Raw genomic sequence first — 25,167 nt, 5'->3', positions numbered from 1 at the left:
ATCCAGCCAGTGTCAGGAGCATGGTCTTCCCCACCGTCCTGCTCAGCAGCTCTGCTAGGAGCCCCATCCTTCAAGACCCCTCCCTCCCAAGTCCATCCCACAGGGCAATTCTGGACAGGATCCAGGGAGGGCCAGGAGGGGAGCCCTGGATCTGTTGGGAGGAGCACCCTGGGTGTGGAAGGAGGAGCCAGGTGCTGATCCAATGACCTCCAGATATTTCCCCTCTGGGCCACCACGTTCCCTGAGATTCCTCCATTGTAAATGTCCCTGTGTCAATATGGCATTGACCCTAATGAATGGGTGCCGAACAGCATGGCAGAGGAAAAAGGTCTGGGCTTGAGGGTCTCACAAACCTGGCTTCCTGTGAGCTCTGCAACATGGGCTAGAGGCCTGCCCTCCCTGACTCAGTTTGCTCTTGTGTTCAATGGACGCCTTCCCTCCTCTGGACGCCGTCACTTGGGTCTCCCCAGCAATCCCACGGCTCTGGCCTAGAGAACTAAGGGGAGGCTGGTGGGAAGGCTTTGGGCATGGTGAGGCAGGTGAGCATCTGACATGAGCAGATGCACTTGACTTAGAGCAGGGGACACAGTGGGCATGCCTTTATCTAGAGCCCCCACCACACAGTAGGAGTGCTTTGTGGAGAGTGCCTTGCACACAGTAGGCATTCTTTATGTCAAGAACTTTGCACAGAGTAAGTTTATGTAGAGCACTCGACACACAGAAAGAACGCTTTATGTAGAGCATCTGGCACACAGTAGGTGCCTTATGTAGAGTACTGCACACACGGAGTCACAGTTTATGAAGAGTACCCAGCACCCACAGTAGGCACGCTTTGTGTGGAGCCCTTGGCACACAGTAGGTGCACTTTACATAGATCACCAGGCACACAGTAAACATGCTCTGTGTAGAGCATCTGACACACAGTAGGTGTGCTTGTAGAGCAGCAGGCGCAGAGTAGGTACACTTTACATAAGTTGCTCTGCACAAATTTCACTTTATGTAGAGGACGGAGAACACAGAAGCAAGACTTTCTGTAGAGTGTCCAGCACACAGTGGGCACACTTTACATGGAGCACCTGGCACACGGTACACAACATGTACACAGGGTACCTGGCACATGGTACGTGTGCTTTATGTGGAGCCCAGTACACAGTAAAAGTACTCTGCATATGGTCTTTTGCAAAGAGCAGAGACTGACACACAGCAGCTAAGGTGCTGGCTGCCAGCCCCTTCCCCTCACTCCGTTTTTCAGGCTCCCTCCTCAAATTCTTCATCTGTCCCCATCTAAGTCTCATTCTCCTGCGATCCCTCCTGTGTCCCCCTCTAAGGCCTCATCTGACATCCCATTTCCCAGATGGGAAGCCTGAGTCCAGGAGGGGCTCAATGCCCACAGTCAGAGCAAGGACAGGGCAGAACAAGGACTCCACACAGGGCCTCTGGCCCTGCCCTCCCCTCCCTGGCCCCATCGGTCATGGCCCCTCTCAGCCTTACCTCCCACCCCCGTCTCTGTTCTTGTATGCTGAGCCCAGCCTCCAGGATTTCCCCTCCAGTGGGGCTCTTTCTGTCCTGGTCTAAAATCTGTCCTGGTCTCTCCCAGCACAGTTAGATACTTCGTTTCTGCCCGTCATTCATGTCTTGATCCAGGCCCTGGGTTGCCTGCGGGCAGGACTTGAACTCCTGCTAGCCCATGAAGGCAGAGGCCAGAAGCTTCTGTCTCTGAATCTCCCAAGTCTGCAGTGAGAAACGGGGCATGGTGAACTCCTGGCCCACAAGTGAAGGGGAGCTCAGGAGACGATCTGGGACAAGGGTTGGCCTGGCCCAGCTCACCTGCCACCTGAACTCTCAAGTTCAGGTGCTGGCCTTGGAAGGGCAGGGTGGCTGTACCCTTTGGGGCTCAGAGTCACCTTTGACTGCACCTCAAGATCCCTCCTGCCCAGGTGTGAGGTGCTGAGACCTGAGGATCTGGAGCCCGGGCTGTGTCCCCCTGAACTGGTTCCTTTGCATCCAGCTGGCCCGATGCCATGTTTTGGCTGGCTGCCCAGGCACAAAAGATGCACCCGTGCCAGGTTTTGGCTGGTTACCCAGGCACGGAACACATACCCAGGATGTGGGGATTGGCTGGCCCAGCCCAGCTCAGCTCGGCCTACCACAGCCTTCCCTAAATCAGGGACCAGGGGCAAAGACCTCCCAGCAGTGGGGGAGAGGAGGTTGTGCAGGACAAGCTGCTCCTGACAGCAGGTGCCAGGCTGGGGGTGGCAGGGCTGGAGGGTCCTGGCCTGGGATGGGGAGGGGCACTGCCCAAGGCTGGGGAGCCTGGGAGACTGGTGATTTCCTGGTAAACTGACCCCTGGCAACCTCCCAGTGATTCAGGCTGGGCCTTTCTGGATTCTAATCAGCCTCTCTCCTTCTTTCCCTTTCTGTGTAACTGGAGGCCACTGGCTGCTGGTTTCTGGACTTCAGATCTCAGCTCTTGTTTACCCATCTCAGAGCCCTCCCTGCTCCACCACCAGCACTGCCCCTCCCTGCCCCTCTCCACTGTCCCCTGAGCTCCCCCGGCTCTTCCCTGGGCCTCAGGACCTCACCCTCCATCCTGTCCGCCCTGAAGGATGTCACTGCTGAGTCTGTCCTGGCTGGGCCTCGGGCCGGTGGCAGCGTCCCTGTGGCTGCTCCTGCTGCTGGTCGGGGTCTCCTGGTTGCTGGCCCGCGTCCTGGCCTGGACCTACACCTTCTATGACAACTGCCGCCGGCTCCAGTGTTTCCCGCAGCCTCCGAAACTGAACTGGTTTTGGGGACACCAGGGACTGGTGAGTGTGGCAGCGGGACGGTCTGGGATCTCAGGGTGAATGCGTTTCCTGAGGGGCAGGAATGGGGCTGAGGGAGGTGGGTTATGAGGGTGGCTGGGGTCTGGGAACAGAGAGAAGAGAGGGAGGCAGCTCACTCATTCCTCTCCTCACTCACTCATTCCTCTCCCCACTCACTCATTCCTCTCCCACTCACTCATTCCCCTCCCCACTCACTCATTCTCCTCCCCCTCCCCACTCACTCATTCTCCTCCCCACTCATTCTCCTCCCCACACACTCATTCTCCTCCCCACTCACTCATTCTCCTCCCCACTCATTCTCCTCCCCACTCACTCATTCCCCTCCTCACTCACTCATTCCTCTCCCACTCACTCATTCCCCTCCCCACTCACTCACTCATTCCTCTCCCACTCACTCATTCCTCTCCCCACTCACTCATTCCTCTCCTCACTCATTCATTCTCCTCCCCACTCACTCATTCTCCTCCCCACTCATTCTCCTCCCCACTCACTCATTCCCCTCTTCACTCACTCATTCCACTCCTCACTCACTCATTCCTCTCCCCACTCACTCATTCCTCTCCTCACTCACTCATTCCTCTCCCACTCACTCATTCCCCTCCCCACTCACTCATTCCCTTCCCCACTCACTCATTCCCCTCCCCACTCACTCATTCCCCTCTCCACTCACTCATTCCCCTCTCCACTCACTCATTCCCCTCCCCACTCACTCATTCCCCTCCCCACTCACTCATTCCCCTCTCCACTCACTCATTCCCCTCTTCACTCACTCATTCCCCTCCTCACTCACTCATTCCCCTCCTCACTCACTCGTTCCTCTCCCCACTCACTCACTCGTTCCTCTCCCACTCACTCATTCCCCTCCCCACTCACTCGTTCCCCTCCCCACTCACTCGTTCCCCTCCCCACTCACTCGTTCCCCTCCCCACTCACTCGTTCCCCTCCCCACTCACTCGTTCCCCTCCCCACTCACTCGTTCCTCTCCCCACTCACTCACTCGTTCCTCTCCCCACTCACTCACTCATTCCTCTCCCACTCACTCATTCTCCTCCCCACTCACTGATTCCCCTCCTCACTCACTCATTCCTCTCCTCACTCACTCATTCCTCTCCCCACTCACTCATTCCCCTTCTCACTCACTCATTCCTCTGTTGTGCCATCCCAAGTCTTTCTTACCTCCTTCACCTGGCACTCCAGCCTGTGTGAACGTTTTTCCTGCCTGTCTTCCCTGCATGTCGGCACCTCTGAGGGGCTCCCGTGGGAGGGGTTTTGGGTGCACAGAGCAAACATCGCTTGGCATTTGCACCTTCTCCACTGCTGGACTCGAGGCCTCCTGAACCTACTGTCCAGGGTCTGCTCCCATTTGCTTGTGTCTGCCCGTCTCTGGGCTGCTGCTTTCCCACAGGAGTTAGCTCTGAGCACCTTCCCCTATGCAGGGACACAGCTGGGCCAGAAGAGAAGTGTGGGCGTCTCCCGCTGCCTCCTCTTCCTGAGGCACCTTCCTCCTATCTTGCTCTTCCTCACTGACATGTCCCAGTCGGCCTTGTTGCCAGCCTGAATGAAAGCTGGCCACTCCCTTCTCTTTTCAGAAGCTGTCCTTGACTCCCCAGACCTGAACTCGGACTTAGACCTGCTCTCCCCTTTGGGGGACGTGGCCTTGGTCTGCTCATGTGTAAATGGCGTGATTGATGGGCGTGTCCACGGTGCAGTGGAGGGTGCACAGGTCATGATGGGACGGGCCTGGCGTGCAGGAGGTGCTCACTGAGGACAGTTAGAGTCACTTCTGTACCCCTCGGGGTTGCTGAGAATGGAAGGTCCCCAGTGTGGGAGGAACAGCAGCCCCTGAGGACCAGCCAGGAGGTGAGAGGATGTGGGAACCAGCCATAGGGACGCATCCTGAGGTCACACTGCTGCCCACAATCCTCCTCCCAGGGGGACTTTTTCGTGTGGCCATCCCCAGATTGAAACCATTTCCAAGATGAAAAAACACTCTTGAGCAGACAACTTGCCGTCTCCCTCTGTATTGGTATTTACCCTTCCTTTCTTCCTTCTTTCTTTCCTTCTTTCTTTTGACAGAGTCTCTCTCTGTTTCCCAGGCTGGAGTGCAGTGGCATGATCTCAGCTTACTGCAACTTCCACCTCCCAGGTTCAAGTGATTCTTGTGCCTCAGCCTTCTGAGTATCTACTGGGAAGCTGGGATTACAGGCATGCCCCACCACGCCCAGCTAGTTTTCGTATTTTCAGTAGAGACAGGGTTTCACCGTGTTGGCCAGGCTGGTCTCAAACCCCTGAGCTCAAGTGATCCACCCACCGTGGCCTCCCAAAGTGTTGGGATTACAGGCATGAGCCACCATGCCTGGCCATTATCTTTGGATCTTGGAGGGAGCCCCAAGAGAGGAGCAAGGGTGAGCCGAGATTCCCCACAGTTGTTCTGAATCCAGATGTGCTGCTCAGGGCAGGGGCCGCACCACATCTGGAGGCTGCGGGGGAACTTGCCGTGGCTCCTCTGGGACGGTGCATTAGGTGAGGTTCTCCCTGGAAACCGAATGACAGGATATCCTCTCTGTTACCTCTCAAGCATATATGAGAGAGAGACAGCGAGAGGGAGGGAGTTAGTTTATTATGGGAGTTGGAAAATGTGATGATAGAGGGTAAAAATTCCCATGATATACCATCTGCAAGCCAGAAACCAGGGACTCTGGTGGTGTAAATTCAGCCTGAGTCCAAAAAGGCCTAGAACCTGGAGTTCTCATGTCCAAGGATGGAGCGGATGGATGAGCCAGCTCTGGAAGAGAGCACAAATTCACCCTTTCCTCTGCCTCTTTGTTGTATCTGCACCATCGAAGGATTGGAGGACACCCACCCCCCTTGGGGAGGCAGAGCTTCCTTCCTCAGTTTACCTATTCGAATGCTAATCTCTTCTGGAAATACACTGACGGATGCATCCAGAAATAACATTTTGCCAGCATGTTTTATCTGGGCATCCCTTAGCTCAGTCATGTGGAATTCATGGTTAATTCAGGACACCTAGAATTAACCATCACAAGGGCTGACGGCCTCTGCCTTGCTTTCAGGCCACTCCCACAGAAGAGGGCGTGAAGAAGTTCATCCAGCTGGTGACCACCTATCCCCAGGGCTTTAAGTTGTGGCTGGGTCCTACCTTCCCCCTCCTCATTTTATGCCACCCTGACACCGTCCGGGCTATCACCAGTGCCTCAGGTACCCATGCAGAGCTTGTGGTGGGTGCTGGGAAACATCGGAGGCCTTCTAGCCTCTCCCACTCCAAGCTTCAGTGTGGCCCCTGTGGGACCCAGGCCCCTCTTCCTGCTTCTCTCTCAGCCATGTTCCTCTTTCTTTCATGTATTCACCAACCCCCATCTCAACATCTCCTCCCTCCACTGCCATCTATCCCTGCCTTTGTGTTCTGGGTACCACTGGAGGCCCAAGAAGCCTGAGTTTAGGGCTCTGTCCTCGATGAAACCCCATGCTTGAGGAAATGGATCTGGACAGAGACATCTCAAACTTCGTGGAGTCAGGAGTCGAGAGAAGGAGATGGGTGTGGCAACCCAGAGAGCAAGGTCTTTGCTGGGGCAGGCTGGAAGGCTTCCTGGAGGAGGAGTTGCTGAGAAAATGAGTAAAAGGTTTTAAAGCAAGGGGAACTGTGATGCAATGGACATCATTAGTATCCAGGCCCCCCTGTCAGGCCTGGCACCAACCTCGTCTGTCCCTAAGCCTACAGCACGAGGGGGATTTCAGGCTGGTGGAGAATCTGGGCTGCTATTTATGTGATGTCCACCTCTGGTGAGTTTATTCCTTCTACCTCATCCTGTCACTCATCCACCCTATTCATTGCTCTCCTGCTCCAGGCCCCAGGAACCTCCAAGGGGAGATCCCACCCCAGTCCAAGGCCTTTTCTTTCCCTCTGCTGCTCTTGTCCCTGGACAGGCCAAGCTAAGCAGGGGCAGGGGCAGCATCCCACAGAAACTATGGCTGTAACCTCAAAACGCTGAGTAACTCTGAGCAGATCCTCAGATCTCTCTGGCTGCTGAAGTCTCTTTCAGTTGTGAGTGATGGAAACTCAAACCCATGTGGTCTAAGCAAATGAAGCGAATCAGTGGGCTCTAAAGTCCAGGTAGAGTGGTCTTCAGGCATAGTTGCATCCAGGTGTCCATCAATCCACATCACTGGGAATCTGTCTGTTTCTCTCGGTTTTACCATTCTCTATGTCACTTTGCCTTTTCTTATGGTGTCAACGATGAGTCTCAGAAGCCCAGTTCCAAACAGAAAGCCCACCTTTCCCCCAAGGGTCCCAGAGCCTATGCTTTCTACATTATACTTGATTGTATCTGGTATATGCTTCCACCTGGGATCATATGGAGAAGTCAGCATGTGTGGGCCTCAGCTGTGGCTGAGGACATTTGGGGCCTGTCAGAGCCTTTTTGGTTCTTGTCTGAGATGTATTGTGACATTGTCTTTCTATCCTGCTTCCCATGTCTTGGTCACGTTTGGTGCTCGTCCAAGGTGTAGGACCCAGGGTCTGTTTGAGAACTGTCTGAGATATTATTTGTGTCTTAATAGAGTTAGGTCTTAGGGTAGATGTGAATTATGCCTGAACATTGGTCTTGGTTACACCTGGGCGATGTTTAGGATATTAATGTCATCATATTTAAATGTTATCTGGGACCCATCATAGGCGTACACAGAGGTCATATCAGATCATCTCGGGTCCATGGCAGAGCACGTTGTGTCTTCTAGGGTTTGTCTCGTGTGTTTTGGCCACATCAGGGAACGTTAACAAATGTCAGGGCGACATCCCAGGTCCCAGATCCATTTCAGAAGAGAGCAGAGCGTGCTGGGGGCAGACAGGGTGTCCTGGGTCCCAGTAAAGGCATTCAGTAGAGCGCTGAACTTCGCTCTGGTGTTGGAGAACACACTGGAGCATGAAGGAGAGTCCTGTTGTGGTGTGCTGGGGCATGCTGGGTTATTGCTCTACTTTGCCACTGCAGCCTGGTCCAGTCTCTCCTTCCCTCCGCCATCCTCCCTTCCTTCTGTGCCCTTGGCCTTCTTCCTGCTGTGCTGGATGGGGAGAGTGGAAGTTCACACCCATGGCTTGGAGCATTCCTCCATGCTCAAAGTCCTTCTCTCACCCCTCTCCATGGCCCCTGATGGTCCTCAATCATGTCAGCTGCTGTTGCACCGAAGGATATGCTTTTCTATGGCTTCCTGAAACCCTGGCTGGGTGAGTAATTGCAGGTGAATGGGACCGGGTATATCCTTTAGGGATAGGGGAGGGTGCTGCCCTTGACCACTGTCCTTGGCTGCCCTGCTAGGGGACGGGCTCCTGCTGAGTGCTGGTGACAAGTGGAGCCACCACCGCCGCATGCTGACACCTGCCTTCCACTTCAACATCCTCAAACCCTACGTGGCGATTTTCAACAAGAGCGTGAACATCATGCACGTGAGTCCCTTCAACTCTGGGTCCAGCTGGAGCCTCAGGGCAGAGGGACAACAGGCGTATCTGGTCTGGAATTTTTGTTGTGTTTTGGGGCCAATGCTTTTCCTCTCTGGGGCTTGGTTTCCCATCTGTAAAATGGGAATAATAATCTCTACTTAAAGGTGGTAAGATCATGTAATGGAGTCATGTCTCTGGCACATAGTAGGTCTCAAAAGGTGTGAGTTTCCATGTTTCTCTCACAGAAACCCTTCAAACTCAAGAGAGTAAAAATGAAGATTGCATAGTAGCAATTGCTGAGTACGAACCACCTCAAAATCCATTGGTTTAGAGCAATAAGCGTTTATGATACCTAGCATGTCTGTGAGACAGTTGGCTGGTTCTTCTGCATGGGGATGGGATCACTCTTGGTACATGAGCAGCTGTGGGTCAGGCGGGCAGCTTTGCTGATCCTGGCTCAGCTTACTCACTTGTTTGTTTGGGGCTTCAGCAGCTTCAGGTTGATCTAGGATGGCCTCAGCTGTGACACCTGGACTTTTCTCCATGTGTTTCTCTGCCTTCAGGAGGCACCCTGCTGTTCACACGGCATAGACTTGGTTCTGAGAGACTCAGAGGAGACTGCAATGGCTCTGGACATTCTCTCTGTAGTGTTTCAAAGTTCAACCAGGCTGACATCAGTGCAGACTCAAATGGGCGTAAAATAGGCCCCATCTCTTAATAGAAGTTGCTGGAAAATCACAGTGCAAAGTGTGTGAATACAGGGAGAAGTGAAGAATTGGGAGTTGGGATTTTGTGTAGTGCTTAGGATGTTTTTCTTACTTGCAAGCTGATGAGCTAGCTTTGTTAATACTTCATGGATTCTGCCAGGAGTTATGAGAGTCCCGGGTCAGAGACAAAGGGTGATTTATTACTCATGGCATAGCAAGCAGCATGTTCTTGGTTTGCCTCATTTCTCCATCTGAATCCACAGGGTGCCACAGAGAGGTTTCAATAGTTGACTGCTCATGCAGTACCTTGCATGGGAGGAAAAGAGCACTAGGCTCAGGGAACTGCTTTTATAGCAAGCAGAAGCAGGCCGGATATTGGTCCAGGGGAAGTCATTGTCTTATCTCTCAATGTTGTCTGCAAACACAACTGTGAGAAACAGCCCCAGTAAGAACAACAGGGGCTTGAATTCTTGGCATATCCAGCTAGATGCTCAGGTCTGATGGACGAGTAGCTCTCTCACAACAGGGATATATATATATAATCTACATGGATATAAAATATATATAAAGTATAAAATATATTTTATTTTAAATAAATATATTTTATAAAAGTGTATATATATAAGTTCTGGGATACATGTGTAGAACATGCACGTTTGTTACATATGTATACATGTGCCATGGTGCTTTGCCCCACCCACCAGCCTGTCATCCAGGTTTTAAGCCCCTCGTGCATTAGGTATTTGTCCTATTCCTCTCCCTCCCCTTGCCCCCCACCCCTGACAGACCCCAGTGTGTAATGTTCCCCTCCCACAACAGGGATATATTTGAAATGAATTTATAGCAAAGGAGATGAGTGAAACCAACATTTACTGAGCACTCATCATACGCCAGAAACAGTGCCATTTGCCAACTCCATGATACATGTTTTCTAATTTAATTTTAATAAATCTGTGAGGTTATGGTTGGTTTTGCCCTATTGCAGATGATGAAACTGAGGGCCAGAGAGATTAGAGACCTCACCAAATTTCAACCGATAGTAAGTGAGCAAGAAGTGGTGTAGCAGTGATTGTACCCTGGTTTATCTGTCCCCAGAGCAGGTTATCCTAACTGTTACTGAAGATTTGATAGATGGAACCTACGGGAGTGCAGGAGGTTGACAAAGCACAAAGACTACAGGAGTGTAACATTGGGGTTCAGGGTGCCCTCAGCCCCCCTAGAGGATGTTTCTCCAGGTTCTTGGCCTCCTGCCCTCTCAAGAATGAGAGAGGGGACCATGGCACAGTGCACAGTAAATGCCAGATTCAAAAGTGTTTGTAGAAAGTGATTTACTTAGAGAGAGAGAGGGAGAAACAGGAGGAGAGAGAAAGAAACAGCTAACTCTCACTCTGAGTGAGAGAATCCAGAAAGATGGAATCCAGAAGAGGAAAGCAGCTTCCACACTGAGTGGAAAGGAATAGAGAGAGATGGAGTTTAGGAGGAGAAGACAGGCTTCCACGGGAGAGTGTGGAAGGGGACCCCAGAGGGGAAATCCAGGAAAGAGAAAGATGGCTTCCAGGAGAATGTTCACAGAAGGGGACCAAAACATGGAGTCCAAAGGGGTGTGGAAGAAGGGGACTTTTAACCTGGGAGGAACCCCCACCTTCTCCAAGACCCCTGGCCAATGAAAGGAGTTCCTTAGAACTTCCATTGGAGTGACTGACTCTTAGTTTCTTCCTGCGCCCTCAAAATTCAAACATAAACCATTAAATCTCCCGGATGGAGAGAGATGAGAGGGGGGCATGGCGCTACGAAATTCTTGCTCTTAAAACTACGCCCCCTTGTGGACCCTGGAAAGAGAACACCTTCCCTCATTCTTTCCCTCTGAACAGGAAAGCCCAACTTCTGTTGGAACACAGGCATCGGTCCTCTTTAACTACTTTCTGCTGAAATGGGGCGTAGAAGGGACCCTACAGTTGAGATTTCCTCCAGAGGGGAGACTTTCAGGGGTGCAGGTTGATCTAGAGGTCCACAATAGAGCTCATGAGCCAAGGACATCCAGGGTTCCAGCGGCAAGATTATTTGTGACCTTATGGTTTGGTTTACAAAATAGCAGCATTTTTCCTAGAAACAGGCAAGTTTCCTTCCCACTATGAAAAGGATACTCGCAGTTCGAGAGATAGCAAAGTTGAGGGTTACAGTACTGTTAATGCCAGGATATAACTTAGACATGAGTGGTTACTTCCCTAAGGATCTGGAAAAGCAGATGTAGATTTTCTCATGGCTCGCAGGGATATGAAGGGTTGTCTCCTGGAACTTCAGGCTGTGGAGTGGAGGGTCTGTGACTTTCCTCAGGGGGTATCCAAGGTTTCAGCACAGTGTGATGAATCCATCAGTCTATTTCCACTAACTTAACTGCCATTGGAGTGGACAGAATGACCAAAAATGGCCTTCCCAGGATGGACCTAGAGAGGGATGGTCTGAGGGGAGAGAATTAACAAGCACCAAGTCTCCAGGGCAGGAGAGAAACACTGAGAAGGCCATGCAGTGTCCAGGAGAAGATTGACTTCCTGGACCTCTATGGTCAGCTTTACCTGGGGCTCTGTGACAGTGACGACTTATGCTGGTACTTGCTCCAGGAACCCTCAGTCCTGCCACGGGTCATCTGGTCAGATACCTCAGGCCCTGGGAACCTTCGTCCCCTGGGACAGTGTGCTTTCCAGTGATTCCCATGGCACAGCGGGCATGGATGAGATGGTGGTCCATTCCTCTGGGGACAATTTCTTACAAAATGTCCCTTCAGGCTGCACTGGTAACAAGTTCTGCCAGACTAGTGGCTAACCCAAGTCTTTCCCTCATTTGAGCCCCTAGGGTCTACTTGCCTGAAAGCCATGACTAAGGCTGATCTCTTGTATTTCTTTCAGTCTATTCCTCCTGGTCTCTATTATAAAACACCGAGGCTGCCTGGTTCAGTAATGATTCTAAGCTCTGCTCTGGTCCCAAAGCCAGCTACTGGAGCGTCCTCCTGATATTTGCTGCTGAACAAGTAATAAACTTGTCCTTTAGTATTTATTTTTATTTTTATTTTTTATTTTTAAGATGAGGTTTCACCATGATGGCCAGGCTGGTCTTGAACTCCTGGCCTCAGGTGATCCACCCATCTTGGCCTCCCAAAGTGCTAGGATGACAGGCCTGAGCCACCACACCCGGTCTGTCCTTCAGTATTAACTGAGCCTCTATGGAGTCCAGTGACAGAGGGGTGTACTTCCTTAAGCTTCCCACAATCACTCAAGGAAAACTGTTGGGTTTTCTTCCCTTCCCTTTGGGGGCTAGATTTTCCATTCAGCAGAGGGTAATTTGGCCTTGCTGTTTGGAAGAGAAAAATAAGCCACTTATTCTTTAAAGATTGTGTGCTACTGGACTGGTATTTGCTATAAAATAAAAAATAGTAGAGAAGAAAAAACTATAAAAATGTACAAGAGCATCTATCAGTAGCATTTGTTTACCCTTTGTCACCAGTGGCTTTGGTATTTCCATGTCTGACACTGCATAAACTTTTCTCTGGTATGAAAGGATAGATATGCCTTTCTAAAGTTGTGTATCTTAATTGCATCCATTTTTATTTTCTATGATTTCTAGAAACAAATGTAATAAATATTTTTAAAATCTCAAAGAAAAAAAAAAGTGTGCTAAATTGGTCCCAATTTTCCAGTATACATTTTAATGGAAATTTGAGCTTGGGAACAGAAGCACCCATCTGAAATTGGACGCAAGGGATGCCCGCATCCCCGGTTAAAGAAATTACAGCTGCTTTGACCTGAGGCGTCCCCCAGGTAAAATGGGTACTGAAATGAAATGTCTTTCAGTCAGTACCCCGAAATTTCGTGTGCCCAAGATGCATGATCCATCTTATCAGAGGGGCTCCCTTGTACTGGATTCCAATCACTACCTACCAGCGTCATGGGACCACTCACTGCCTGCATGACCTCCAGTGAATATCATAGAGTCATGGAACGAGAGGAGCTGTTGGGTTGGGTAGTCACGTACCAAGGAGCCCCAAGGAGGCCAGTGAGGCTCAGGATATAGGTACCAATATTTCCCAGGAAAAGTCCAATTTACACAAGCCAGATTATAAAACTGCCCCAGAAGGGTGAACTTCTAGGGAGGGGCCATTAGAGCACACAGCTCAAAGAAGGCAGGCGGGGCATGGCTGAGGCCGGAACAATACCCTCAGGACCGGGGCCTCCTCTCCCCTAACCCATTTTCCATTGTAGGAAAATGCTCTTAACATTGTGACACCTGCCATTGACTATTTGGCCCTGGAATTGGTTTACCTATGATCTTCCAGGTGGAAAAGTTCTGCCAGAGAGAGAGCCAATCCTAAGCAAGACAAATTATACACCAAACACGAAGTCCCATAGCCTTCAGCTTCCGCATTTCCCCAAAAGGTCTCACCAATTCAAGACTGACTCCACCGGCGATTGGAACCAGCAACCTTGCAGTTCCTACACCTTAACCAACTGTGCAAAGAGGCCAGTTGCATAAGGGAAGGCAGAAAGCTTTCTTAAGCCGAGTTTTGAATGCGAACGCTGCACCCTGAGGCGGTGTGGCCTGCCTAAACGCCGGGCCGGGCTGACGGCCAGCACCACTTCGGTCGCTTCCGTTCCCTCAGAACTGCATGCCGGCAGAGGAAAAAAGCCGCTTGCCTCATCAGTTTAAAAGCCATGTTCGTGGCTGCTGGGCCACCGTGAGTTCCCTCGCCCCCGCGGCGTTCAGTCGCCATGTTGACCCCGCCAGAACCACTTGCACGTCTGGGCCACTTTCCGAGCTACTGCCCACACAGGGACCCGTGGCCGGCAGGCAAACGCCCTGGGGAGCCTTTTTACCCCGCTGCCTGGGACTGGGGAATGCCGGAGAGGCCTGCCAGAGCCATGCGCCAGGCCGGGGCGCTCCCCGGTCCCCTGCAGGCTCCAGATGCACCTCGCCCCTCCCCGCTGTTTTCTCCAGCCCACGGCTGCGCACTCGCTTCCACCCCTGGGGCTCGGATGTTCCCGGCCAGCAAGGAGCGAAAGGCCCCGGGGCCGTGCTCACCCTCTCTGCACCACAGGCTCCTCCAGGCTTATCCCCCAGAGATATTATCCCCTAGAGATAATATCCGAAGGATAGAGAAGGAGTTGGAGAGCAGAGAGAGAGCCTGAAGGTAAAGAAACTGCGCTTTTAATTATTTTGGCCGGGCCGCGCCCCTCGGGGCTGGGTCGTGCCTCTGAGGCGCCGCTGCTCCAACCCGCTGCCCTGCCTGGCTGCGCCGCTTCAGGTGTTCATAAAGAGACAGGACAGAATGGGGTCGGTTTTACTCACGATTTTGACGTCTTCTTCTCCGGCTGTGCCCCTTTCCTGGCTGTACCCCTCTGTACCCCACTCCTGGCTGGCTCTCCAAAATGTAATATTGGGGTTCAGGGGTTCAGGGTGCCCTCAGCTCCCCTGAGAGGAAGTTTCTCCAGGTTCTTGGCCTCCTGCCCTCTCAAGAATGAGAGAGGAGAACATGGCACCGTGCGCAGTAAATGCTGGACTTAAAGTGTTTGTAGAAAGTGATTTATTTAGAGAAAGAGAGAGAAACAGGAGGAGAGAGAAAGAAACAGCTAAGTCTCATGCTGAGTGAGAGAATCCAGGAAGATGGGCTCCAGGAGAGGAAAGCAGCTTACATTGAGTGGAAGGGAAAAGAGAGAGATGGAGTTTAGGAGGGGAAGACAGGCTTCCACGAGAGAATGTGGAAGGGACCCCAGAGGGGAAATCCAGGAAAGAGAAAGATGGCTTCCACAAGAGCGTTCATGGAAGGGGAGCCGAACATGGAGTCCAAAGGGGTGTGGAAGAAGCGGACTTTTAACCTGGAAGGAACCTCTACCTTCTCCAAGACCCCTGGCCAATGAAAGGAGTTCCTTAGAACTTCTTCTGGAGTGACTGACACTTAGTCTCTTCCCGCGCCTGGGAAATTCAAACATAAACGGTTAAATCTCCTGGATGGAGAGAGATGGGAGCGGGGCATGGCGCTGGGAAACTCTTGCTCTTAAAACTACGCCCCTTTGTGGATCTTGGAAAGAGAACATTTTCCCTCAGGAGGCTGAGCTGGGACTTGATCCCAGGTCTCTCAACTCCCGGCCATGAGTCTTTACCTCCTAATAGTAACAGTCTCTGCTCCTATCCAAGGCTGGTCCTCCCTGGGGATGGGTGCCTGGGGCAGAGGAGCCGGAGGTTGATTGCGGGGCATCCATCTTGATGTCTGGGTCTGGGAAGGAGCTCTCAGGAGGCAGTTCTCAACTTCAGCTCTGTTTTCTTTTTTTTTTTTTCTGGCCAGGACAAGTGGCAGCGCCTGGCCTCAGAGGGCAGCACCAGACTGGACATGTTTGAGCACATCAGCCTCATGACCTTGGACAGTCTGCAGAAATGTGTCTTCAACTTTGATAGCAATTGTCAGGAGTGAGTCCTTCCCTCGGGCCTGAGAACTTGGGCCACGATCTCAAGGGAGTAGGTTGGAAAGGGATGACTGACCAGGGTAACCAGAAGTGCCTTCATGAAGGAATTGTGTCACAGCTGGGCTTTGAAGGGTGGGGAAGGGGAGAGAGGAAGCATGGTCCTTTCAAGTAGGTAGAAATATATGAATACAGGTAAGAAGGCTAGGATGAGGCAAGCATGCGTAACAGGCAGTAGAAATGAGGTGGTGGAAGTAGACGGGGGCTAGATTTCAGGACACTGAAAATCAGGAAAAGTGGCATGAACTTTATCAAGAGGTTCCCAGGAATCTTTTGAAGGGGTCTGAGCCGATGACAGGTGCAGTCACAGCTGAGCTCTGTGGAGGTCTGCCTGTCATGTAGACACTACATAGGGCTGACACTGGATGCAAGTCGGTTATGGTGGGGGCTGAGCCACAAAGAGTTGGAAGACGGTGAGGTCTGAGTTTTGTGAACAGTTTTTGGAAGGAAGAGTCCAGACCGGATACTGGGTGTGAGAGACAGGAGAGAAGCATGGTGTGCAAGCTGTGCTCTGGGTACCTGGGTGCATGGAGGCAGCTCTCAGAGATGGGGTGCCTGGAGAGAAGAGAGTTTGGAGAGTCAAGTCTCCTGGCTGTTTCTGGATGCTCAATTTCCTGATGGGCGGTAGCTTCTAGCTGCTGGTGAGAGGTGCTCCTGGGACTTTGCATATGTTAAGTTGTTACCTCCTTCATGCAGGAAGCCCAGTGAGTATATTTCCGCCATCTTGGAACTCAGTGCCTTTGTAGAAAAAAGAAACCAGCAGATTCTCTTGCACTCGGACTTCCTGTATTATCTGACTCCGGATGGGCGGCGCTTCCGCAGGGCCTGCCGCCTGGTGCACAAATTCACAGATGCCGTCATCCAGGAGCGGCGCTGCACCCTCCCCACTCAGGGTACTGATGACTTCCTCAAGGACAAGGCAAAGTCCAAGACTTTAGACTTCATTGATGTGCTTCTGCTGAGCAAGGTGGGCTTCTCTGGGATGTGAGTTCAAGTAACAGAGTGGACATTTATGCCAATGTCAAATGAAAGAGCCTGGAGTCGATCCAGAGGGCGCTGGGAGCCTTGGAACATGCTTGAAAAAGACAGGTCAGAGAGAGGTTTGAAAGATGTCTGTGGAATTCAGCAGCAGGGGACTGCTACATTTGAGACAGTGGGGAGCCTGAGATTTACTCTACTTACATGTTAGTAAGTTAGTGACACATTTTTATGCATATCTCTATGTCTAGGTCTTTGTCTATGTCTATGATGACAGATGCACCAAACCCCTGGATTACAGCAGCCCATTAATGATTCACAACAGTAGCAGCAACCAGAGTAGGATTGTAGAGCTGGCTCTCCATTCCCATATTCCTCCTGGGGGAACACAATGATTTACCTGTAAATACACCAGAATACAGAGCAGAGAGGGGCCCCGCATTATTACATCTTGGAGCTTATATAGGACAGCTAGCAATCTGCCCCTTCTTCCATCCAGGGCAAGAGCGAGAATGAGAGAGAGACAGAGAGAGAGAGAGGAAAGAGAGAGAGATGTTTGCTTTGTTGTGGAGTAAAAACTACTCCTCTCCAGGGAGATGGCCATGCCCCTAGGTTTATAGGTTTGTAACCCAGATGCCTTCTGGAAAGATAAGAAGGATTCTCTGAGTTTGCCACTCTAGAATGTGAGCAGCTATCTTCAGAGCCATGGTTGATTTCTAACCTCCAAGCCAAATTGCCATCGAAATATGCTGTAACCCAGGTTGCAGTAATGCTTTACTCCAAAAGTCCTCATTATCCAGAAACAAGGAAATATCCATCAGTTATTAACTCTTCCCAGCAGGGCCAAATAGGAGACAAATAAGCCAGGGGGTTGTCTGCGGGTGGTGAGCTCTGATGGTGGCGACCAAGAGACATCCAGGAGTGCATGATGGGCTTGGGTTTCTGGAAGGAGGATGGATCTTCAGAAATTGTTTTAGATTTGACTCAGAGCCCTCAGAGCTGGTGTGATGTGGGGCGTGGGTATTGTCTTGCCTTCTCTCCAGGATGAAGATGGGAGGGAGTTGTCTGATGAGGACATAAGAGCAGAAGCTGACACCTTCATGTTTGGGGGTGAGGGTCTCAGTGTGGGGCTGCAGTGGGGACAGGGGACTCTCCGTCCCAGGGACGTGGTGGGTGGACCCTAGATCACTCCATTCTGCCTGTCCTCCCCCTCCCTACCTTCTCCCCGAGGGCCTGAAAGTGTGGGTGCTGTCCACCCTCTGGTGCTGAAGCAGCTCAGAAACCCAGTTTTGCTTGGCTGCCCCTCAGGCCATGACACCACGGCCAGTGGTCTCTCCTGGGTCTTATACCACCTTTCAAGGCACCCAGAATACCAGGAACGCTGCCGGCAAGAAGTCCTAGAGCTTCTGAAGTACCATAAGCCTATAGAGATTGAATGGTGAGTGCGGGTGCTGGCCTCTTCCTGATCTTTTCTCATTGGTTCTGCTCCTCAGGTGGGAAGCGGTGGAAGAGGTTTCTCTCTCTCTTTTTCTTTCTTTCTTTCTTTTTTTCTTTCTTTCTTTCATTCTTTCTTTCTTTTTTATCATTTCTTCCATTATCCCTTAGTGGGAATAGGTGCAAATCCCAGAGGCAGGGCAGAATACCCAGCCTGGCCAGCAGAGGATGGACAGAAAGACCTGGGCTGCTGGGAGAATTGGTGACAGTATGCGAGGTCAGATGACGCCACTTCGCCTGTGTTCAGCAAATGAATTTCTCCTCCACCTCCTCTTTTCATTGGATTATCTTTTTTTTTTCTTTCTTTTTTTTTGAGACGGAGTTTCGCTCGTTACCCAGGCTGGTGTGCACTGGCGTGATCTCAGCTCACCGCAACCTCCGCCTCCTGGGTTCAAGCAATTCTCCTGCCTCAGCCTCCCAAGTAGCTGGGACTACAGGCGTGTGCCACCATGCCCAGCTAATTTTTTTGTATTTTTAGTAGAGACGGGGTTTCACTGTGTTGACCAGTATGGTCTCGATCTCTTGACCTCGTGATCGACCCGCCTCGGCCTCCCAAAGTGCTGGGATTATAGGCGTGAGCCACCGCGCCCGGCCTGAATTATCATTTTTTTCAAACATCTTTACTTCCTGAATGTTTGCTCTTCTGTACCCTAATTTCAATCCTGTTGTTCAGTCCAGGGATTTGTAAGGGAGACCTGAGGGCAAAAGTCATTCATTCCCATCCAGAACACCTGCACTGTTCATCCATCCAGGCTTCATTCAGCAAACGCTCCCACACTGCATTCCCACCCCCAGTTTTGTTTCCAGCACCTTTCAGTGCTCTGGAGACCCTGGAAGGATCCAGCCCTGCGATTTGTTTTCCAGGTGCTCCCAGCCTGGTCGGGGAACAGTCCCAGGAGAGGAAACTCCCAGCCCACATGGGCGGGAATGAGGTTGAGAGCAAGAGAAGCATGACTGCGGGTACAGAAAGTGGGACTCTATGATACTTGGTTTTCCATTCCTGAGTTACTTCACTTAGAATAATGGTCTCCAGCTCCATTCAAGTTGTTGCAAAAGACATTATTTCATTCCTTTTTATGGCTGAGTAGTATTCCACGGTGTATATATGTCACATTTTCTTCATCCACTCATTTGTCAGTGGGTACTTAGACTGGCGCCGTATCTTTGCAGTTGTGAATTGTGCTACTCTAAGCATGCGTGTGCATGTGTCTTTTTCATACGCTGACTTCTTTTCCTTTGGGTGGATACCTAGCAGTAAGATTGCTGGATGGAATGGGAGATCTATTTTTAGTTCTCTAAGGAATCTCCTTACTGCTTTCCACAGAGGTCGTACTAATTTGCATTCCTACCAGCAGTGTAAGAGCGTCCTCTTTTCACCATATCCAACATCTATTGTTTTTTGACTTTTTAATTATGGTTATTCTTGCAGAAGTAGGGCGGTATCTCATGTGGTTTTAATTTGTATTTCCCTGATGATTAGTGATGAGTGTTTCAAAATGTGTTTGTTTGCTGTTTGTACGTCTTCTTTTGAGAAATGTCTGTTCATGTCCTTTGCCTACTTTTTGATGGGTTATTTATTTATTTATTTATTTGAGATGGAGTTTTGCTCTTGTTACCAGCCTGGAGTGCAATGGCGCTATCTCAGCTCACTGCAAACTCTGCCTCCCGGGCTCAAGCAATTCTCCTGCCTCAGTCTCCTGAGTAGCTGGAATTACAGGCCTGTGCCAGCATACTCAGCTAATTTTGTGTTTTAGTAGAGATGGGGTTTCTCCATGTTGGTCAGGCTGGTTTCGAACTCCTGACCTCAGCTGATCCACCCACTTTGCCCTCACAAAGTGTTAGGATTACAGGCGGGAGCCACCACGCCCAGCCATGGTTTTTTTTTTTTTTACTCGCTGATTTGTTTGAGGTCCTTGTAGATTCTTAATACTAGTCCTCTCTAAGATACATAATTTGCAAATATTTTCTTCCACCGTGTGGGTTGTGTGTTTACTTTGCTGATTATTTCTTTTGTTATACAAAAGCTTTTTAGTTTAATTAGCACCTATTTATTTATTTATTTTTGGATTTGTTTTTGAGATCTTAGTCATGCGTTCTTTGCCTAAGCCGACTTCCTCTTCTCTAATATTTTATTTTCAGACTGACCTAGTTCTTCATAGTTTTTTTCCCAAAAACGTTTAGAGCAAGTTCAAGTTCCTAAAAATAGATAATCATTTGCACTGAATATATTCTCGTTTGACTTGAATATATGATCGATATGTGAAAAACAGGTAACATCATAATATTGACACAGTTTGTCATAGTGAAATGGTTATTAATCCATTCAAATAATGTTTAAGCTTTTAATAAAACTTAAAATATTTGCTTAGTCAACATATGCATGTTTTGTTAAATCAATCTTTTCATATCTTGTTGCTATGGTGAAGTGTATCTTTTATTCAGACTGAGGGAAATGTATAAATTCATTTGAAATACAGAGACTTTATGTCTCTTGTTAAATTTAATTCAGATATTTCATATTATTATTAATATCTTATTTTTCATTATCTTTTCCAGCTGCTTGTTATTTCTACATGGGAAAACTAATAATTTATACATGTAAATGGAATGCCCAATGAACATAGTACGTGATAAGATGATGTTTTGTATCAAGAGAAAAAATACAGATTATTAGGTAAAAGCTTTTGAGGCAACTGGGAAATTTTCTGGAATAAAAATCAACTCAACCTGGTTGTCATGTCTTATAATAAGACAATGTTCAGATTACTCAAGCTTATAGTTTTTTTTAAAGGGTGTCAAAAGCTCTAGAGGAAACCATAGGAAAATTATTTTATAGATCCAGAGCATGGATAACCCTATTTTGATACAAGTCCCAGGAGCTGTACAAGAAAAGACGGACATACTGTTAAATGAGAAATGATATGGAATATGTGTATAGTAATTGATATATTCATATTTTTATGATGCTAAAAATTAGCTCTAGGAAGATACATAGAAATAATAATAACTTACGCAACCTGTGAGGAGAAGAAGCAGGTGACATTGGGCCATAGGGGTGGATGATGTTTTATAGTTTTCAAATTTTGAACCACTTAAGCGTACAATGCACCACAGAAAACAAAGAAAGGTTACACAGAGAATTCAGCTCCCTTACTGGATCTTAAATGTTTATAAATGCTTTCCAGTGAAGTGTCCTGTTTTTCTAAGTATAAAATCACCATCTGCCAGAATGATACATTTATGTCCACATTTCAAATTCCTCTTTTTTTTCCCCTTGTCTAGTTGCATTTGCTAGTATCTCTAGTACAATGACGAATACGAGCAAAACACTAGATCTGGGTATTTCGTTTCTTATTCACTTGCATTTTGTGTTTGCTTTCTTGCCATAAAGAACATTTACTTTTATGCAGATATGTTAACTTTTTTTTTATAGCTGCTTCAGAGTGTTATGTTTTCCTCAGAATAATCTTTAAAAAATTGGCTACATTTTTTTCAGGTACTTTTCTAATTCTCTGCTTTCTAATTTTTTCTACTTTTTAAATTCTTCAGTATTTCATCCATGTGGAATTTATTTTGTGATAGGGAGAAAAAGTCTCCCTTGGAAACAGAGAAGCTGGAGAATCCTGTGTTTGTTCCCTGGATAATGATTGGGGCTGGGTGTTTCCTTAGGGACGACTTGGCGAAGTTGCCCTTCCTGACCATGTGCATTAAGGAGAGCCTGCGGTTGCATCCCCCAGTCCCAGCCATCACCCGACGCTGCACCCAGGACATGGTGCTCCCAGACGGCCGGGTCATCCCCAAAGGTGGTCACAGCCTCAGTGAGAGGAGCCTCCTGGGTAGGGAGAGGGGTCCCTCAGGCAGGGGGGCGTTGTCCTGACTGCCTCCATCTCTCCCACAGGCGTTGCCTGCCTCATCAGTATTATCGGGATCCATTACAACCCAACTGTGTGGCCAGACCCCGAGGTACTGCCTCCCTCACCCCACCCTTTTTGGGGTCCATTCCAAGGTTCCTAGAGGAGCTGACAGGGTTTTGATCAGGGAAATCCAACATCACCTCCCCTCAATGGACACACATCTGCCAAAATGTCTCTCCAAGGCTGGCGGTCCTGGGAGACCCCACCCAGCAAGACTTCTTGGTCTCACCTCCAGGTCTACGACCCCTTCCGCTTCAACCCAGAGAAGAGCAAGGAGAGGTCACCTCTGGCTTTTATTCCCTTCTCGGCAGGGCCCAGGTAAGGGCCACCTGTGTCTGAGGCAGGGATGAGGTGACGGGTGTGGGGGTCAAAAAAGGGGGAAGTTGCAGATGGTCCCAGATCCAGCTCTCCTTCCCTCCCTTCCTCAAGAGTTTATGGGTAACGGTCCACAGAGTGGGGTTGGGCAGGTCCCAGAGGGGTCTGCGGTGTGCTCAGAGTCCCCTCCTCTGTCTGCTGATCTGAACTGGGGGTAGGAGTCTGGGCCAGATTTGGGGGGTATGCAAGCACACATGGGTGTCCTCGGGACACGCAGCCCCTCTCTCTGCCCCTTGAGCTGATCAGGGTGCAAGTCGGGGTCCCAGGCCAGGCTCTAAGCATGATGGGGCCAGGATGGGGGCTCATGGGCACAGTCAGATTCCGTCACTTTCGTTCCCAGAAACTGCATTGGACAGGCGTTCGCCATGGCTGAGATGAAGGTGGTCCTGGCACTCACACTGCTGCGCTTCCGTGTGCTGCCGGACCGCACTGAGCCCCGCAGGAAGCCGGAGGTGATCATGCGCGCAGAGGGTGGACTCTGGCTGTGGTTGGAGTCCCTGGGTGTGAACCCACAGTGACTGTTGGATCCACCCATCCACCTTTGTAGATTCCCAGGAATAAATCTATGCTGACACCTCTGCTTGAGCCTCATTGACAGCCAGCATGGTGCTCCTGGGGACTGGTGGGATCCAAGAAAGCGGGGTGAGTGGGTGGAGGCAGGGTGTTGTCTCTGAACCCAAAACCCTGACTGCCTTTCTGGCTGAGCACAGGGCACCTAGGCCCTTAATGAATTCTCACAGAGCCCAAGTAAAAACTTTCTCCTGTGGGCAGTAGGGAGCTGGGAGGTGTTTGAGCAGGAGAGGGAACAGGATTAAGAATGGATTTAAGGAGCAAGACTGAGACTCTTATTTAGCGAGAAGCAACCACAGGGGCAAATGCCTTCAACTGTCCTATGAATGTCCCCTCAAGACTGGAGTCCCCAGCTCAGAACAAAGGGAAAGGGTGCAGTTTCCACCCTGGCAGGCTCTCAGAAGTTTTTAGTTCTTTTTTCCACCAACTTCCCACCCTGTTTCTCCCCATCCCAGTTGGTTCCCTCTGTGACTGTCTTCCCGTACCTTCAGAGGCATAGGATTTCAAGCCAGGCTGCTTGGGCTCAAGTCCTGGCCCTGCTGCATGATTTGAGCAGGTTAATTCCTCTCTGTGACTCCGTTCCCTCAACCATATCATGGGGACAACAGTATGACCTACATCAGAGTTTCCTGAGGTCTCAATATAAGGGACTCAGAACTGTGCCTGGCACACGATGAATGCTAAATATATGGGGCCATTATTACTTCCTCTCTCAGAAAGTCTGGCTGTTAAAGAATGTCATCTTTCAAGATTGTCATTTCTACCATGACTTAAAGGCTGTGTTTTGGAACTCAAAGGCAAAAATTCTAATATTGTGCTCTATGAACAATCTCTTCTCCCTAAAGGGCTGTGTATATAAGAGGTAATTTTTTTTTTTCTGAGGGTGGTGAAGGCACCTGACTATGTGGGTGGTAGGAGAATGAGAGAAACCTCAGTTAGTGTCTCAGAATAATATCCTGCTGCAAACATTGATCTCTTGTCATAGCCTAAGGGATGTTACATCATGAACCCTGTTGACTTCTCTAATCTCTTCTCTAGCTAATCTCCTTCCCTTGCTACACTCAGTTACTCTGGCCTTGATTCGGATCTCCAAATATATTATATTTTCTCATTTGGGGCTGCTGTATTGCCTTTGCGTCTTTATCATAGATAAGTTGGCTATATTTACGTGGATCTATTTTGGGGGCTTTTAATTCTGTCCCGTTGACCTATTTGTCTTTTCTTTCACCAACACAACAACACCTTGGTTACTGTAGCTTCACAGGAGGCTTGAAGTTGGATATTATCAGTCCTCCAACTGTGTTCTGCTCCTTCAAACGTTGTGTTGGTTATTCTGAGTCACTTGTCTCTCTATATAAGTTTTCGAATTAGATTGCTGATATCCATAAAAAACTTGCTGATATTGTCATTGTGATTTCATTGAATCTATAGATTTAGTTGGGGAGAACTGACATCCTGACAATATTGAGTTTTTTGTCTTACAAGACATGCTGAAGGGAGTCCTGCATCTGGAAGTGAAAAGAGGATGATTACCATCATGAAAACATGCAAAAGTATAAAATTCACTGGCAAAGCAGATACACTTATGAGAAGAGAAAAGAATCAAATCTTATTACTAAAGAAAACCACCAAACCACAATCATAAACAATAAGAGAGGAAGAAAGGAATAAAAGATACACAAAACAACCAGAAAACATTAACAAAATGACAGAAGCATGTTCTTTTGCATAATAACTTTGAATGTAAATAGATTAAATCCCTCACTTAGAATATATAGATTGGCTGAATGGGTTTTTTAAGTGACCCAACTATGTGCTTCCTACAAGAAACTCACTTTACCTGTCAAGAAACATACAGACTTAAAGTGAAGAGATGGAAGAAGGCATTTCTACCCAAGTGGAAACCAGAAGCAAATAGGAGTAGGTACGTTTATATCAGATAAAAATAACACAGACACGGGATAACTTCAGCAAGAGCATATCACAATAGGAAATATATATGCAGTTAGATATAGAAAACAAATATTATTAGATCTAAAAGGAGAGATAGACTCCCATACAATAGTAGTTGTGGACTTCAGTAACCCACTCTCAACACTGGACAGGTCAACTAGACAGAAAGTCAGCAAAGATGTATTGTATTTCAATTTCACTTTAGACCGAAGAGACTTAACAGACATTGACAGAATAGTTCATGCAACAGCTGCAGACTACACATTTTTTTCATTAGCACATGGGAAAATCTCCTGGATAGACCACACATTGGGCTACAAACCGAGTCTCAACAAATTTGAAAGTACTGAAATCACATCAAGTATATATATTCCTTTCTGATGGCAAGGAAATAAA

The 25,167-nt window shown here is 49.1% G+C and overlaps 1 protein-coding gene across 3 annotated transcripts; it reads left to right on the top strand.

The window, feature by feature from the left end:
* The first annotated feature begins 2,202 nt into the window (after positions 1 to 2,202).
* On the top strand, positions 2,203 to 24,560 carry LOC135276778 (cytochrome P450 4F11-like). Of its 3 annotated transcripts, XM_064381704.1 has the most exons (14): positions 2,203 to 2,238; positions 2,606 to 2,804; positions 5,897 to 6,041; positions 8,008 to 8,061; positions 8,153 to 8,280; positions 15,313 to 15,434; positions 16,184 to 16,454; positions 17,509 to 17,575; positions 17,774 to 17,903; positions 21,629 to 21,762; positions 21,858 to 21,922; positions 22,109 to 22,191; positions 22,589 to 22,700; positions 22,796 to 24,560. In XM_064381704.1, the coding sequence occupies exons 2-14, from the start codon at positions 2,607 to 2,609 to the stop codon at positions 22,841 to 22,843; spliced, it is 1,557 nt and encodes a 518-aa protein (XP_064237774.1). In that variant the 5' UTR covers positions 2,203 to 2,238; position 2,606; the 3' UTR covers positions 22,844 to 24,560. The 3 variants fall into 3 exon arrangements, with proteins under 3 accessions (XP_064237774.1, XP_064237773.1, XP_064237775.1); XM_064381703.1 differs by having other exon boundaries at positions 22,589 to 22,879; XM_064381705.1 differs by lacking the exons at positions 2,203 to 2,238; positions 2,606 to 2,804 and adding an exon at positions 4,622 to 4,682 and having other exon boundaries at positions 22,589 to 22,879.
* The last annotated feature ends 607 nt before the right edge of the window (positions 24,561 to 25,167 follow it).

This window comes from Aotus nancymaae, unplaced genomic scaffold (assembly GCF_030222135.1).
Source record: "Aotus nancymaae isolate 86718 unplaced genomic scaffold, 86718_ANA_hifiasm-v0.15.2.pri h1tg000028l, whole genome shotgun sequence".
NCBI lineage: Eukaryota > Metazoa > Chordata > Mammalia > Primates > Aotidae > Aotus > Aotus nancymaae.
This window is presented reverse-complemented; position numbering and strand designations above follow the sequence as displayed.